Genomic DNA, 17,765 nt, shown 5'->3' on the forward strand with positions numbered 1-17,765 from the left:
GCATAACGTGTGTGACTATATTTCCATATGAGGAAAATGAATAACCTGGGTTTTGTCTATTCTATGGTATGTTCCCCAAAATGACCAAAAGGGCTCTTCACTTTGGAAACACGCTGTAATCAGTAAAGAAGCTCCTATTTAATGGGATAGTCGGTGAACAATCACAGCAGTTTTCTCAGCACTCTGAGTACTATAATCTATAACTCTGACCACCAGGTAATTTGGCGTCGGTGTAATTTTAATTTGGAACATCAAATGACACTGATGATGCCTGGTATCCATGTTGTAATGATTGTTATCAGGTCCTTACTGTTTCTGGTCATGTATGAACCCTGGCATACATCTGTTTGTCAAATTGGAAACCTTTAGTAACATTAAAAAAAATAACATCTCTTTTTCAACTAGTGAGTTGCATTTCACCATTTAGTGAGAATATCATTGCTTGACATTGTATGTTTTAATGAAATCGATATGTTAACAGAACCAATGATTTTCATACGTTTTTATTCTCATAACTTCTTGTTGTAACAAAACTCAAGTGTCTTCTGTACATTACTTCAGGTGCCATCGACAGACAATTAGGGTGAAACTCTTGTCTCAAAATTCTCAATGTATGTGTTTTTCCTGGGAATACACGGCGTTCAACCATTTTCACTATCAACAAGTATACAAAAGTTACAAAATAAAAATAAAAAAAACACTCAAATCTCCATTAACATCCAAACATTTTTTGATTAACAGTGTAATCATTCATCCAATCCATCCAAACTACAGTATAAAACACATTGCATCTTCAACAGCATCCAAATCGACTTTAAAAAATACTGTAACCTCCTCTAACATCCAAATGATGTTACATGCATGGGTGCTCACCCGAAAACAGCACAAAAGGTAATCATATCAGAAGCAAAGACGACAAAAAAAAAACGGGAGATACCATCGTCTGACTTTGACTCAAAGCACCATCAAGGTCCAAACACATTGAATACAGTCAGTATGCACAAAGTCAGTCTCCAGTTTATTGTCAGACAAGCAGCTCCGGGATTTTACCTTTGACAACATCACAGACACTCTTTTTTTTCTATTTTATACAATGCTGGTTTATCATTATTGTCAAAAACCAAACCACAAATAAAAAACTGCCATACAGAACTAAGTAATTACAGAAAATAAAGAGACACATTAAAGTCCTTCTGTGAGTAAATACCATTAATTAAGCTTCTGATGTATTTAAATCAGAAAAAGGAATTTCCTTTTAAATATTAGTTAAAAAAAAATACATTGACATCAGCTTATCACAGAGCCAATACCTACATACAGTATAAGGCGTCATAGGTATCAAGTTTGCTTTAGTAATTGGGATAAATAAACAAATCTTCTTCTCCATGATCAAATGCACAGCTGTTAAACTGTTTAACAGTTTAATTGCATTTCTTCAGTTTTTTCTTTTTTGCTCACCTTTACTGTACACTTCCTGTATTCAGAGACTTCATGTTCAGGGATAAATTCAGTTCAGAGAGGAATATTTATTGGTTGTGATCAGATACAGTATAAACTTTGGCTGCTGATAGGAGCTACATTAAATAATACAAAATGGAGGAAGAAAAGGGTGCATGTTTAAACAACAAATCTTCACGAATTTGAAAAACATGTAGGTTTAGTTGAAAGCCTGAATTTAAGCTTTTAAGCTCACATTTCTAGTTTTTTTCTGGAGATTTCAGCTGCATCTCACAGCCATCCTCAGTGAATGGAGCTTGCTCAGTGATCTGTCTCCAGGACAGCTGAGTAACCTCCGTCCGCTGGGAAAACATATGAGATGTGGTTGAAGCCAGTGGTGGAAAGTAACTAAGCAGATTTACTCAAGAACTGTTAATAAATAAATTGTGAGGTACTTGTACTTTACTTGAGTAATTCCATTTCATGTTACTTTATACTTCAACTCCACTACATTTGTTTGACATATAATGACTGGTTACTTTACAGATTAAGGTTTTACATCAGAGATGAGAGAAAAGCCCAAAAAATATGAATACTAATTGTTGTAGTAGAACTTTGTTTTTTCTTCTTTCCTACCCCATTAATCATTTCACAAACCCTCAGATTTATACTGTTACCCTTCTGAGAGGCCTGCTCCCTAGATTGGAAACCCCTGGACTAAACTACTTACATGTATGTTAAGTAGTTAAAACTCGCTCCACCTCGATGAGCTACAACAGTAAAATGCTGCTACATCCGAATCTACAACCAATAATGTATGAGTCACAGAGGACATTTTACTGCAGAACAGTACATTTTGCTTATAATACTCCTGTACTTTTACTTGTAATGGAGTACTTTTACATCGCCGTATTGGTACTTTTACTTAAGTATGTGAGTACTTCTTCCACCACTGATTGAAACCTCTGGAAATAGCTAGTAAGTGGGTTGTGTTTAAGATTTTTTTTTTTTGTCAAGCTGCTGTTTCCTAGGTGTTTTTTTTAAAGTACTTTTTCCTGATAATTTAGAGAACAAACAATTACTCTACTAATCAAGAACACAATCAGCAGTTAAATGGATAATGACGAAAATCATTAGTTGCTTAAATGGCTCTCACTTACACCATGGCTTCCCCAAGTCTTTCTCAAATACTTCATGACTTTTGCAAAAGGAATCAGTATTTTAACTATTAACTTTATCCCACAAGAGAAGCTTGAATCATAGCAAACAAAACCCCGTAATTTACAGGTTATCACTTTCCTTTCAGTTTCAACAATAAGTTTCCTTATATACTGTATATATTTACAGACACTCAGTCTCATAACCACTGACTGCACCTTCAGTCACTCGATCTGCCTGTGGCTCCTGCTGTCAAATATCATCGACCTCCTCTGTGGCTGGTAGAAGCAGCTGGTCGACGTTTCCAGTCTCTGTCCACTTTTTGGCATGGTCATTTTGTTTTGAAGAGTGACCCCCTCCGCCGTCCGGAAATTCTCCGCCATCTCTTTAGAAAAGACATTCACTCCTGATGTGTCATTCAGGCTCTTGATGGATGAAAGGAGCTTGCCATCGTCCCCTGACGGTGGGTAGTCCATGATGGGAAAAGGAGGGCTGAGCAGGATGAGACTCTGAGGTCTCTGCCTGTTCCTAAAGGACGGTCTTTGTAAAATGTTCCCTCTGTTAGGTCTGGGACAATCTACAAACACTTCCAGACTGGGAGCGTGTCTCCTTGTTATGACTGGCAGTTCTGGAGTCAATGCGGTCTTCACAGACTCAGCAGATTTCTCAACATTTGGGTGTTTTTGGTGTTTGGGGCCAGGCTCTTTATTCTCCAGCTCCTCCTTTAGATCTGACATCATCTGAGGAGGTGCAGCATTGCTTTTCTCTGTGCTCAGTTTAGAATATTCCTTCTCTTGTTCCTTCAATGCATCGAAATCATTCTCGTGTCTGGAGTGAGGTATCTGACTGTACTGCACCTTTGGCGGGACGACAGGCACAGCTTTGGCCTGGCATGTTTTGATCATGAAGGCTGTTCGCACCGATGACACGCTGACAGGGGCTGAGTTTCGGCGTAGGGGCGCCTGCCGGTCGTTCAGGAACAACTCCAAGTCCGAGGACAGCCCGTTGTTTACACTCCCAGACGAGGTTAGTAATCCTCTCTGACAAGATGAAAACTCGGGGGAATTACGGTTTTGCTGATTAGAAATGTCTCTGATGCATCTATACCCCAGGTCGAAGTTAAGCGAATATGGCCTGTGTTTAGAAATGCAGTTTTCTTCTCTTTTCTCTGGAGCAGCTGCCTCGTAGGACATCTGTCGGTAAAACTTATGAGATGACACTGTATTCTTCTGTTTTGCTGTACTGCATTTTCCTGTGTGAGGTTGTGTTGCGTTATTGCTGTTCACACTCGCCCGTGTAGGTACTGACGGCAAATACATCCATTTAGTTTCGGGTTTGCAACTGGACGTTTGAGGAATGTTCCCTGAGAAGCGTTCAGTGCTCTTAATGGCAAGTTGTTTGTTATTGTCAACTGAAGGAGATGGAATCTTTCCCTCCTCTGATTTCAAAGTTTCCCCGCAAGAGCTGAGGGGTGACAGCTGGTACAACAACTCCTCCACCTCAGGTGAGTGGAGAGGACTGGTAACCCACTGCTTGGTGGAGCTAAGATCCTCCCAGGGCTCCACCAAGTCCAGATCCTCTGAATTTCCTCCACATCCCTCGTCATCGTCAAGGTTTGGCAGCTCCAAGGTGTTACGCCTCTCCTCTAAACACACTGAGAGCCTCTGAATAACGTCCACCTCAGGAATCCCTCTCTTCTTTGTTCCATCACAGGAGATTTTTTTGTCTTCTTGGGGAATTTCATGTTTCTGTGATTTGTCTGTATCATCTGCTCCTGAGATGCCTCCAATTGTCGGAGCACCCTCTGCTGTCAAAGGATTCATAACTTTATCTAAACACGGTTCTTTTAAAGCAAGTTGGCACCGCTTGGTGTAAGCTGGTTCATCTTTGTTTAAGGATGTGACTTTCTGATGCAGTTTCTTCTCTTTCTCATCCACCGTGTCAGCAGGGCAGAAGGCTTTTTCTGCGCTTCCACCAACAATTACATCAAAGTTTTTGTGAGGAGAAAATAAGATGTCTGACTCAGAGGGTTGTTTCTTTGCAGAGTCTGATCCAGTGGCAGTTACATGACCACTCAGAGAGGTATTTGACGATTGCTCCCTACATAGCAAAGACAGAGACGGGGAGCTCTGGCTTCGCTTTGACTTAACATCCATCATTAACTTTGCGCCCTCACAAGTGCTCCTGGAGCTGAGAACAGGCTTGAACGTCTCATCCAGCAGGTCAATTTCAGGCTCAGTTATCTTCAGTTCTTGGTGGAGGTCAGACCACAGCTCTTTCCCGGTAGAACATCCCTTGTCCTGAGAAAGAATAAATGATAAACAAAAACAGACAGGATTAAATATTAACAAAATTATTCTACCATTCACTTCTAAAATAAACGACCATAATCTTCCTTACGTGCTGGTTTGAGCCATAGATATGTGGCCAAAATATGAGCAGTATTCATCGTCACATTATCTTTCCAGAAATTCAAATTATAAGGGATTCGGGAAATTTGTGAATTGTAATTCACAAATTGTCTTCTCCTACTTTAAGGCAGGATTATTATTGGGATCCAGAGGAAAATGCTACTATTTTCACCTGAAAATCCCAGGAATTCAACTTAAATTGACTGGACAGTTACTCCTGAGAATTGGAAAGACCCGTGATAAATCTGAAGGCACTAACCAGTAACCAAATGATACTGATGCCATGTGGTCTTTGATTTTCTGGCTTTTACTCTTTAGCTAAGTATTTTTATTTTTTATCTTGATAAACTTAATTCTGCTCTGGTGGCAGCCCTACTACCTACACTTTAACAGCAAATGATTTACCAGTTGTATAGCTATGGGCTGATTGTGCAGTTCTTTCCCAGGAGATGGCGCTGCGTCTTTGCCTTCGCTTGCATTTGCAAGGGACGGCAGTTCCAGTTCAGAAGTATTCATCCCTCCTTGACCTTCTGGTGCTGCTTCTTTGCTTGTATCTGAGGAAAAAGTATATTTTTGTTGTTTTGTTTTCATTACATCTTATTACACAAGCTGAACAAGCCATTTTAAAATGTGGTAAAGGAGGATGTAGTCACCCTCTGGCGGTACTCTAGAGGTCGGCTCCTCTGTATTTTTCTTCTCTGTTCCTTCCGGCTTCTTTGGTTCCAGTTGGGGGAAAGTGTTGCTCTTTCCACTGCTGCTGCTCTGCTCTGAGGTCTCTTTGCAGGGTTTCAGAGCAACTGCTTTGTCTTTGGCATGTCCCCTGCACGGCGTGCTGTTAGAGCTGATAACAGCTGACACACGCAGGGGTACAGATACAGCAAAAGGCTCAGATATATTGACGGCTCGCCGCTGATGCCTCGGCGAGGACTCCAGCGGGAAGAAGCTTCCTGGGAAAGAGGGCCGAGATGAGCTGTTATGGGAGGAGCCCGAGTACAACATCCTCCTGTTTTTCGGAGACGTGGGCTTGTAGCCGCTGATGTCATCACCTTTGAACACCTTCAGCTGCTCTGGCAGTGTTTTTTGAGGGGGTGCAGAAGCGCCGGGTGACCCCTTTTCGTTCGTGTCAGAACTCCAGCCGCCTGTTGCCCCGCCAGCTTTGTTCCCTTTAAACTCCCAGTTTTGGTCATGTTCACTCAGGTCATAGAGCGAGTCCGATCCCAGCGTTCTGGATTTTACATCTTGAACAAAAATGCCTCCAGGTCCACCAGAGGGACTGTTGTTTCCTGTTCTGTCATCATCTTAACAGTAAAAATAACATAGGTGATGAATAAAACAGGTAAAAAATATCAGATCTCTGTAATAGATGCAACAACCCCATTTTATGATGAGGCAAAGACAATCTTTATAGTTTGTAAAATTACTCTTTTCATGCAAATGCAATTTTCATGCATATAATATATCTAGGTTTTAGCCCCACCTGTTGGTAAGGAGCACAAGGACTCCATGCTCCTGGACGGACGTAGAGCTGCCTTTTCTGTGGAAAAAAGCTCCAGTAATATTATCACACTTACATAGAACATGGACAGGACATCACTTTTTGGGGGAGCTTTGAAGTAAAAAACATACCCTGAAATTTGAAATGTGTTAAACTACAAATTGCCAAAAAGTCTTAATAATATGGAAATGTTTTGAACAGAGTTCAACCAGAGCAGGAGTTTTTCCTTCTCAGGTTGTTCCATTTGAATAATTTTGACAGACCTGAAAAGGTGGCATGATGTAGTGTTTTTCAAGAAAAAGGAAGTATTAAGCAAATATTAGAGAAAACCCTTAAAGAGAAACCCAATTTTGTGTAGCAGAATTTAGTTTTCTCTTTTTTTCTTGTTTTCTGACCCCTTGGATTTATCTTATATCACCTTGGGTGGTGAACTGGTCTAAAAATAGTCCAATCCAGTGCCCTGAATTAAAACATGCAGCCCTTTCTGGAAACCCACTTACAATCTCTACTAGTTACTGTTCCTAGTTGTCCTTTAATGATGATCTTCAGCTTTCCACATGATGGAGTTGCACATCTGTGTCTCTTTTGTTTGGCTTGGAAACCGTTCATGTTCACCTTGGACTATCTTAGACTGCAGGAACAACATATACTTAGGGGCCTTTCCCTTAAATGTGTATGGGTGATCAATGTTAACTTTCCTGTTGGACACTTTACCTGTTATCCTCTGTGCTCTTATGAACACGCTACCATTCCGGCTCAGTTTTCCCTTTGAGTCCACAGACCTTCCCAGGTTGAAGATGGACTTCCACTTTTTTGATTTCCCAGAAAACTTTCTCCTATAAGACAAAGAGAAATTATTAAGCCCAGTGCTATCCCACAGCTTGTTCTGACAGTAATAAATACAGTAATCATATGTGCATCAATCACTCAAGCATCAAGCATATTGTTCGTAAATTATACTCAAAGTGACTCAATAGACTGAACCCTAATCTGTCATACTTGCTGTCTGATAAGTCTATGACGGTGTGGTAGAGCGTGGCAGTGCTGGTATCAGGAAGACTGTTCTCTCGCTGACGTTCTTTGTGCACAGGATGGTTTGGACTTAAGGAGCGGGCCTGAGCTTCTTCCAGGCTCATCAGTTTCATCGGCCCACACTGGCCACTGATCGGGAGTGTGGCGTACTTCTCCCCACACATCAAACTTGGTTCTGGAGAAGTAGAATAAGTCAGTTTTTGAACTACGTGGTTATAATAATATGATAATAATAATCCAGTGGTGATTTAGCAAAACTCTTAGGCCTCCAAATCTCCAACAATTTAATTTGTTTGTATTTTCTGAATGTCATACCTTCTTTGGGTTTGATTTGCACCGAACCATTGCTGAAGATCTGTTCTGTGTGGTTTAGAATAAACTCAACCACTGACTGTTGTATTCGCACCTCCTGGAAAGCCATGTCTCCATTAGCACATGAAGCTTCAATGTTTTTAGATCTAAGAAAATAAGAGATGAACATGAGAAATGTTGAAATACTATTTTTGCACATTTTCCAAAAGTAGCTACTGAAATACATTAGAGCTTTGAGTGAGAATACCTGGTAGCTAAATGAGCACAAAATTCAAAATCCCATTTTTTGGTTGTAAAGTCTCTGCATTTCCTTTATGAATTTAACTAAAAGAAATAGGGATAATTTTTATGGGAGGGTAGTATTTCAAGCACACCCATGAAATACAACCTACCTTAACAGATTTGGAGCCCACACCAGGGCCAGGTTACGTGTGTGCATGTTTGTCTGAGTGCTTAAGGTGGCGAGGTGGGCCAAGTGCTTAGTAAGGTACTCCAGAGTCCTGAGGACAGTTGATAAACACTTGCTGTCACATTTATTACAACATTATTAGTAAGAACAGGCAAACAGGACAACCAGTTGAACAATAGCTGAGAATACCAAGGGCTTAAGTAAAGAAGTTCACCTGAAATGAGGGGTCGGCAGTTCTTTGATGACCTTCTGAATGTATAAAAGTCTCTCATGATCTCCCTGGACTGAGACCGCTTCCTGTGTGTAAAACAGACAGATGGCCATATCAAAAGAATTCGCATCTAGGGTTGGTAAACCCCGTAAAAAACCCGCATACATACCCTTACACTAACATAACATCTCACAGCTGGTTTTCCCCAAAATTACCAGTTCGCACAATGAACGTACTGATGAACTTCAAGGTAAAGCTGTGATTGCACTGCATGGTCCTGTAGGCTTCCACCTAGCCTCCCAACCCAGCTCTCTCTGCTAAACAAATGTAAACAGGCACGCTGTAGTGCGTGCAGTCAAACTAATGTGATTGAGGCCTGAACAGCTGTTGCAATTCTTATTCATGTGTGAGGTCGTCAAAATCTTCTCTGGTGCAGTCCTGTGCTATTACGTCTAATGGCACAAAAATTAATGTCAAAATGATGTATTGCATCCAAAAAAGCTACAATCTACTAAACAGTGTCAGATCAAATAGATGTGGAAATGAAAACATGGGTGTCGTCCAGTATGCAACTCATCTAAAAACTTGAGACTGGGTTCGCTCTTTCCAAGACAATAACAAAGTTCTACATTAGGGCAACAGTGTTCCAGTGTTGTGTTTTTCTTCATATTACACTACTGTGAGGAACGGATTCGCCCTAAAACACTGGACCACTGGAGTTTATAGGCATGAGCAGCATGAGATGTATGAATGCCAGGGTATGCAAATGGTCCGTCAAGGTACACAGAAAGCCACACAGAGAGCATGAACCAGGTCTAGCAGTTTGGTATTCCTGTTGCCTTCCCCCCTGTGTCTGTCTAAAGTCACTTTCACATCTGCAATTCACCCAGAAAATATAGCTATAAAGCTTCTCCCTGGTATTAAATGTAGATATTGTGTCACCCCAGTGTTGGCCACACAGGATGTCAGTTCAATTCTGAATTGACTTTAGGATTACATTTTTTATATAAAGTATCATTTTGCTCCTGCTTCGTCACAAACCTTAAACCTCACTGTAGGACCAGAAGGACCACAAACGAAATGTTTTCATCTTTAAATCAAGCTCCTCGGTTAAACATTGCATCGGAACCAACTGTTATATGCCAGGTCGGCTTGGCAACGGGATAGCCCAAAAAAAGCACCAATATAAATACACACATAAAAGATAAAAATCATCAGAAACACTGAGACTCTTTCAATCAGTTCTGTTATGCAGTATATGCAGGATCATCTGTTTATGATTGTAAGGCAGAAAAACTACGACTTTCAATAATGAAGATGATAATGATAATAAATCATACTGTGGTAGAAGGAATGTTTTATTTATTTATTTATGTAATACGTTCTTTGCTTTCAACTCAGTTGACATCTGCTAATGATACTATATTCTCCAGGGAAGAGATGACAACAGTCAATCAATAGTGAGCCAGAGAGCTGAGGTCACGCTCATGAAAAGTGATAATAAATAAGATCTGTATAGTGCTGACACAAACACACTGAGGTATCATGTGGAATAAATACTGTTTATTGATTTCCAGTGTTGGATTTTTCCCCCTTTGTCAAAACTCCAAATGTGAGTTGAGTGTACTCACAGTGAATTTGCTGTATAGCTCATATGTGAGCAGAGGATTGGGTAGCTCCCTGAAGTACAGCTTACATAAGGAACCCACACAGTGGATGTCCTGGAGGTACACTTCCTTTGTAAGGTCAGGGCACGCCTCAGAGCAGAATTCCTGCCTGCACTCACACACACAAACACACACACACACACACACACACACACACACACACACACACACACACACACACACACACACACACACACACACACACACACACACACACACAAACACACACACAGTTGAATGCTTTGATTGTTAAACACCCCTTCTAACTCCTGTTGCAGTAAGTGGCTTGTTATATTGAAGTCTTTTAGTCTTCACATAGCCTGACATTGTTATGGAAACAAAAACAGCAATAAGGATGCGAAACAAGCTCACTACAAATCTGAGAAAACAATGGACTAACTAATTTTATGGGCATAATTTGAGATAATAACATGTAATTTAGCGTAGCACTAATTTTTACTGAATAATTGGGGCGGCTCCAAACAGGATATACCTGTATACACCAGTAATTACTAAGAATGTGTACAGACGTAATACATACAGTACATTCAGAGTCATCAAAGATTTTAAACACTAATGTTTTGTTATAAAATTTTTAATTAGTACCATCTGATGTCTACTATTTTCTATGACTTGAGGTTTTTGATGCCTCATGCAGCTGCACCGCATCATCAGATGGCGTTTCTATTATTGCAAACTTAGAGAAATGCATTATTGTACACCAAACATATCGTATGAGTACCTGAGTCGCTGGATATTTGAGTTGACCCCCGACAGTCTGTAGATCCCGTCCACAATCCCATGCTTCTCAATAAACTCTGCACATTTCTTCAGAACCTGAGGAACTTTAGTTAAGAAACTGTGTTAGTCATTATCTGTTTGAGAAAGACGTTAGAGAATTTTAAATACATGTATTTTCTGCTGTTCTGCTCTTTCACTCTGCACATATGCACATTGGACTTGAGGATCACATTCAATCTTAAAAGCAGGAGAAGGAAACACTTTTAAATGTAACGTTTCAGTGGTAACACTGCACGTAAGGTTGACTTCATGGTATGGGTTTCCTCCACTATGGCTGTTTTCTATTCCTTAGGGCCGCTGATTGTAGGTGGACTTTGACAGGAAGTTAAAAATGGTTTGTTTGTTTCAAAGGAAGGTTGACACACCCAGTCCTTGTAGCTGGTATTACTTACGACATTTCCTCTAATAGAAAATGGCTTTTGAAATTTTAGAACTGACCTACACAGCTTTCTGAACTACAGTACATCTTCTTCTGTACACAACTGTGGTTGGCCACAATTTAAAAAAAAAAATCTCAACAGATTTAACTGTGGCTTTCCAGTGTCTGTTAAATCACATGCTCTGGTTCAATCAAACCACAACTTCACTTTAGCTAATACTGAAAATACCAACTGATTGCAAATGAGTTTACTTGGAAAAAGCTTTGAGTCGTGTTCTGCGGTTTTTGATGCAAGCACGCTTGGATATATAGAAACTGACCTTGGTGAAAATGTAGAATTGATGGAGAAGCTGATTTTGTTGTATTTGTGACTGCATTGTGACTCCCCCCCCCAAAAAAAAACAAAACGTAAGATCGGCGGGCCTTACACTACAGACTCGTAGAAATGAGCAAAAATGAAATTTTGTCTATCTTGTCGTGGTGCTAATCTTAGTTAAGAGTCATAGTCCACCATTGATCAATAAGTTGACTTTTAACCTCTAAGCAATATAAAGCAATATAAAGCATTTTAAAGTATTAATGAGTAATTTATTGTGTGACTCTTCGGGTTTAAAGACATTACTTAATATTCACATTTGCAAATCAATAGTGAATATAACGTAACTGTCTTTCACAGATAAGAAACAATGTATAACAAAAACATTCTTTTAAACACGTGCTGACTAACATTTCTAAACCTTCTGCTGAATGAACATCATTTTATCTCATGATGTAAAATAACGGATTATTCTATTGGTAGGTATTTTGTCTCTTGTAGACTTGTTAATCCGGCTTTGTCAGTAATCATTGCGGACCAAGAATCTCCCATTTACACACTGATCTATTTGACTTAATTGGACTTTCAGTGACCTGAAAGTCCAATTTGGCTGTGGTCAAATGCTGGATGATGAACAACTCTGTAGCCTTCATCTAGTGTCTCTCAGTCTCTGCACTAAGGGAAGATTTATGCAACAAAATATAGCTTGATTATCTTTATTTTTACAGATATTATAAGGTAACATATGAAATTAAATCAATGTGTGGCGAGGATTGTTTCAAGTTAAAATATGACTCAGTCTGGACAGAGACAGAGAGTCAACAGATTCAAGTTATTTGTTTCTCCAGGAAGGTTCAATATTCCATTAAATGCTGAAACTGCAGCTGCGGCTCAGTGGTAGGCTTTACAAAAACCTTTCACAGCCCTGAAGTCTCTCTCGTTTGGTAGATTTTATAAACATAATTTATAGTAACATTGTTGTATTTTGACTAAAGCACCTTTAAAGATTCAGGGCCTGATTAACAAAACCTTGTTGTAAAGTAGTCGAAGTGAAACGTTTTTTGAGTTCCACCATTTCCTTCGTCCTGAGAGAACTTCCTCGGGTGTCTGCTGATTTAGAGAATTGCTTTTCTGAGATGATTGTAATTTTTAAACGGAAACTTGAGACAAATGTTATCAACAACTAACAGAACTACATAATCACAATCACTTCTGTCTGTGTGAGACAGGAAGTCTGAGTGTCATGCCTTTTTTAGGTCCATCGCAGATTTTGACTTTGATATATGATTGTCACTATATCCAAACTTAATATCTACTTTGTGTCTCTGCTAGTTTGCCAGCAGCTTCCAGTGGTATTGAGTTGCTCTCATTAAAAGACGGTCCACAATATGTCTGCTGGACATCCATGATGAAGGGGTATGAGCCATACCTCCTCCCTCACTTCCTGCGACGATTGCCCCGCCTTACAGTGTGTCCACTATAACAGGTCTTCCTTAAAGCTATCCTCAACACAGCTATTCATATGCCTCTGCACGTGGGAGACTTGTGTTCGCTTTTTTTTCTTTTTTTTTTTTTTTACATACCATGGTGCTCCCTAAAAAAAAACAGATGATGGTTGTAAGAAAATAACAAAGCATACGAGCAGAGGAAAAGAGATTAAGGGTAAAACAATAGTAACCTTTCAAACAAACCCGCCTATATATTTGGATATTTTAAGATACGCTCTGCTTGTTTCTGCTCTTTTTTTTCTTCTTGGCTCATCATTTTCTCTCATCTATAAGCAGCAGCACCGCCTAGTCTTTTGTCAGATACAAAACTAGTCATAGGAACTATAGTCACCGTAGGAAATCAACACAAAAAATGTAAGAGCCACACCCAGAGTCACAAATGACCATTTAATACATCCAGTGGTTGAATGAATGGTTTTCCTAAATGTAAAACACATGTAAACCTACAATTCATATATTTAACCTTTGAACAAAGCCTGTATTTCTTACGTATAGGCATTTTTTTGTCTTAATTTCGCCACATAATGTGAATTTAAAAGGTTATAATAGCTATGTTAATCTAGGTAATGACCAATAAAGCTCAATTGTCGGTATAAATGTTATCCTCTATGTATGAATTAAATAATTGATGAAAGAAATCATGTCTAGTTCGATGATAGCTGCTTGTAAAGGTGTGTTAGATTTCAAAGAAAGCCAAATAAAAAAGTTTACCATCTTGTCCTGAATTCTGGAGATGTTCTGTCAGGTCACAGCCGAACGCATTTTCACTTCCTTTCTTTTTGGACTTCTGCTTAGTCCCTTTATTCTTCATGTGGCTCCAGTTAGTAGTCCAGATGATTAAAACAAAAAGATCCTTGAAAGCGCAGCGATCGATCCATATGACCCCAAGAAAAAGGCTGAGTTTGTAGGTCAAAAAGCAGCCACATAGAAAATCCCAGTAATCAGCTCCCAAAACTCTGCATCCGCTCACATTCTGACTAACCACACTGTTGGAGGCTGAGAGCAGAAGTGACGTCACATTTTAAACTTTAAGTCCTTCAGATTGTCATTATTTCAAGTGATGATAAGAGAAAAAGACATGGTGTGACTGTTGCTTGGTTGGGACGTGGCAGTCCGCTGCTTTATCTCTGAAGGATTTGCAGAAACAGCATTAGAATCGGTTGGTTTCCTGTTGTTTTTTTACCCCCAGCCAGTCTCTCTCTGCTCCTTTTTTATCTCCTCCTCTTTTCCTTCATTCCACACAGTCTCCCCTTTTCACTGGTTTCTCTGTGGCTGAGGAGGCATACAAGTATCAAGAGAGGCAAATCCCCTCAGGAACATTAGGTTTTTTTAAATTCTGATTTCCCTTTAAGATTTTTCAGATATTCTATGTTTAGAGATGGATTCGTGGCAGTGGTGTGGCAGGGATTTTTGAAATGTTTAGACTGCGTAAAGGGGAGGGAAGTGAAGTGAGGGGAGGAGAACAGCTGACTTCTGTTTCTCTCCTGGTTTAGGAATTACTGACCTCTTTTATCCCTTTTTTTCATGTGCCCAAACTCGGAGCTAACGGGAAAGCTGCTCTCTGCCTTCCTGAATGCTTCCAATGTATACAATTTCCTGTGCAAAGAGCCCAAGGCTCAAAAACAAAAACAGACGGGTTCTGAAGGAAGAGGGAAGTGGGAGGTGACCGAAGTGAGGGCCTGAAGGGCACAGATGGGAAATGGGGGGAACTGGGGGGGTAAGGGTGAGGAGATGGACAACACATGGTTCTTGTTACTAACTGCTATGCATGTTTTTTTTCCCTTTTAAAACTGGAGTGCAACTTTACCGCAAACACATAATTAATGAATGCATTAAATGTATAGCATAGATGTCAATTTTTTTGTAAAGTAAATAATGTTTTCCTCCAGTACTCCAAGTATCTTTGTTGCTTCCTGTTTGAGTAAATGTAATCCAATTGAGTGCACTGCCTGAGAGGGATCATGTAAAACTCCCTGGGTACTGATTATATATTCCTCAAATTTGTAGCCTTTCAACAGTTTCACGTGGAAAATGAAAGACTTTAAATCCCAAATTCCATAAACTGCGGTCTGCAAATTTCCACCTGTAAAATACTGAACTTTCCCTGAGGTGATATTTTAAGACTTAATCACTAATATCAGTATATCTAGCCCTGCTGGACCACTGTCAAACCACCACTGACCGCAGTAATTTACTGGGTTTAACCAATTGGATTTTAACACCACAACTGAAGACGGAAAAACAACTGTATGCAGCCATCAAAAAACATGTCAAATTATACATTTCTGTTGCATAACTGGTTGGGTTTTGGACAACAACAGATTCTGACTTACAAATGTGAAGCAGTACTAAAATAGGTTGATTATTTGCCAACTGGCAAACTACAATTGTTGATGGAATGAAATTTCAAAAACACTTCCTGGCTTCATAATCGGCCTTTCCACAGACCAAAATATGGTTACCTTCAACAGGTGAAAAGCAGGTGCCAGTGGATTTTGATGCTTCTGTTCTTATAGAAAGCCTCCAATGCATCATTAAAAATGTCAAAGTTACAAACTCAAATGATGCACAATTGGCTTAACATAATAAAAACTGAAATAGCAGATTTTTTGGCCAATTTAGGGCAGTGGAAAAGAGCGGTAAACACAACACTGACATATCATCACCTTTTAAGTTGATGTGGTGAATTTATTAGCAAACAGTTGCCTATTCGCATATCCAGCAGTTACGGAGCAACATAATCATTTGTTTGGAGTCCATTTGATTAATTAATTCCAACATTCACTCTCTTTTAGCTCTCTCTCTTTTAGCTCTGCTTTGGTCCTCACCCATGTATAAGGGAAATATCTTACTCTTTAGCTAAACACTCCGCTATGTTCACCAACATGTCGCTAACTGTCTTTGTTGGCTGTTTAATGCTTGGCAAGTAGGGTACAGTAGGTTTATCAAAGATGTTTTTTTGCCAAAAACAGCTGTCTGCTGCTGCCAAAAACAATGCTGTTGAGAGCCGTTTGAGTGAACCAAAACAGTAAGGTTGCAGGCCGGAAAACCAAAACAATGAGCTGACAGACGCTGAAGCTATCAATAGAGCTGAGGAAAACTGCAGCGTTGGGGTGATTTTTCATGGATTCTTCACTACAAGTGACCCTTTTCAGATATAAGTAATCATATGATCCTTTGTTCATATAAAAATATTCATTCATTATAGCAGCTTTAATTGTGTTGGTTAAGTATTCTAGTTAAGGGTTTTTTTTTTCTTTCTTTGACAAAAAATGTTTTCTGCTTGAAGATTAGGCACAGCATCCATCCATTGCTCTATCTGCTTATTCCTACACAAAGGAATAGCAACAGACACAAAATACCCGGTTCGCCTGACCTGCATGTGTTTGAGCTGTGGGAGAAAACTGGAGCACCTATAGAATGGACCCTGGATCCTGTTGCTGTACAGTGGCACCACCGAGCTGCTGGGCTGCTCTGAAATACTGCAATGACATTGTCAGGAACGACTGGTTAATCAGTTATAAAAAATATCTTACTTTCCATCCAACAGCTAAATCTTTTAATAACATGTGAATTCACCTAACGAATTGGGACACGTAGACTAAGTCTGGATTTTATATTTAATCCAAAGATCTGAGGCATTGATTTTGCATAAAATATTGCTTTCTTTGCTGTTGTAAATAAAGATATGAACATCACCCTGGTGAATTCTTATACTATTGCATACAAAGGTTACTATATTTACAAGAAGGAACAATATAGTACACATCATACACACCACCGGCACTCTTTAAAAACAGAAGTGTTTTGACTTGCAGAGTTGATATATTTCTGTGCTAAAAATGTTTTGTGAATGTCACATGTGAGCTGGATGACCAGGCATGGCTTCAACAAGACAAAGCTTTCTTTCTGCACCATAGGAAGAGGAGATGACATCATTCTGTCTATCCCGCTCTTTCTTTGCACACTTGTTAAAAAAAAAAAAAAATCTGTCTATGTTGAGAAGACATTTCATTGTACCTAAATAAAAATGGGTTATTCTTGTCCATATTTTTAGTACATGTCCCCGGGAGTGCCACAATGTCTTCGTAGATCTGCAGCATAATTTAGCATCTGCTAATGTAAGCGAGTGGAAATGATGCGATGAGGCAAATCCTCCACCTTATATAAAAATGTTGTTGATTTGAAGGTGAAGATAATACACTTAAAGTTTGTGTTACTCATGGACAGCGGAAGTGTCTAATCAAAATTTGTGAATATGAACAACTCTACTCCAATATGGAAATCAGAAAAACTCATTCAAATGTAAAATTCACACTTTAAAGAAAATAAATTCAGTGTACATTGATGGATAATGCACAGCTTCACTGTGCTGGCACATCAGTAATAAAGTTAGATGCAAGTGGATTTTATTACATTTTGGCTCATCTTTACTTAGATGCACAAAAAAACATGGAATCAAATTTTAGACCCAAAAACTTTGATATAATTACTTCAACAAATAACTTGTGTGAAACTGTCAACAACAAAATGTTTGCCCGAGCCTCAAGTAGCCCCGCCTGAAATCTTGAGAGAAATTTGTGGGCTGGCACTGTGACACTGCACATGATGTGATTATAGTGTGACTCC

At 39.4% G+C, this 17,765-nt stretch overlaps 1 protein-coding gene across 1 annotated transcript; it reads right to left on the reverse strand.

Annotated features, from left to right (window-relative positions):
- Positions 1 to 1,984: 1,984 nt before the first annotated feature.
- Positions 1,985 to 14,249, reverse strand: arhgap31 (Rho GTPase activating protein 31). Its single transcript, XM_040151060.1, has 12 exons — positions 13,848 to 14,249; positions 10,875 to 10,977; positions 10,097 to 10,241; positions 8,469 to 8,551; positions 8,238 to 8,345; positions 7,849 to 7,991; positions 7,501 to 7,708; positions 7,216 to 7,337; positions 6,484 to 6,540; positions 5,660 to 6,304; positions 5,412 to 5,560; positions 1,985 to 4,895 (listed from the first exon to the last, which is right to left on the reverse strand). Exons 1-12 carry the CDS (start codon positions 13,945 to 13,947, stop codon positions 2,820 to 2,822), a joined length of 3,939 nt encoding a protein of 1,312 aa, XP_040006994.1. The 5' UTR covers positions 13,948 to 14,249; the 3' UTR covers positions 1,985 to 2,819.
- Between the last annotated feature and the right edge of the window lie 3,516 nt (positions 14,250 to 17,765).

The sequence above is a fragment of the Xiphias gladius genome, chromosome 17 (assembly GCF_016859285.1).
Source record: "Xiphias gladius isolate SHS-SW01 ecotype Sanya breed wild chromosome 17, ASM1685928v1, whole genome shotgun sequence".
In the NCBI taxonomy this organism is placed as follows: Eukaryota; Metazoa; Chordata; class Actinopteri; order Istiophoriformes; family Xiphiidae; genus Xiphias; species Xiphias gladius.

Excerpts from the sequence above, each read along its gene's own strand:
- arhgap31 (XM_040151060.1), bottom strand. The coding sequence starts at position 13,947 with ATGAAGAATAAAGGGACTAAGCAGAAGTCCAAAAAGAAAGGAAGTGAA. Across the intron at positions 10,978-13,847 it reads CCAGAATTCAGGACAAGATG|TTCCTCAGGTTCTGAAGAAA; the intron begins GTAAACTTTTTT and ends TCTTAACTAAAG. Across the intron at positions 4,896-5,411 it reads AGCCCATAGCTATACAACTG|GACAAGGGATGTTCTACCGG; the intron begins GTAAATCATTTG and ends ATTCTTTCTCAG.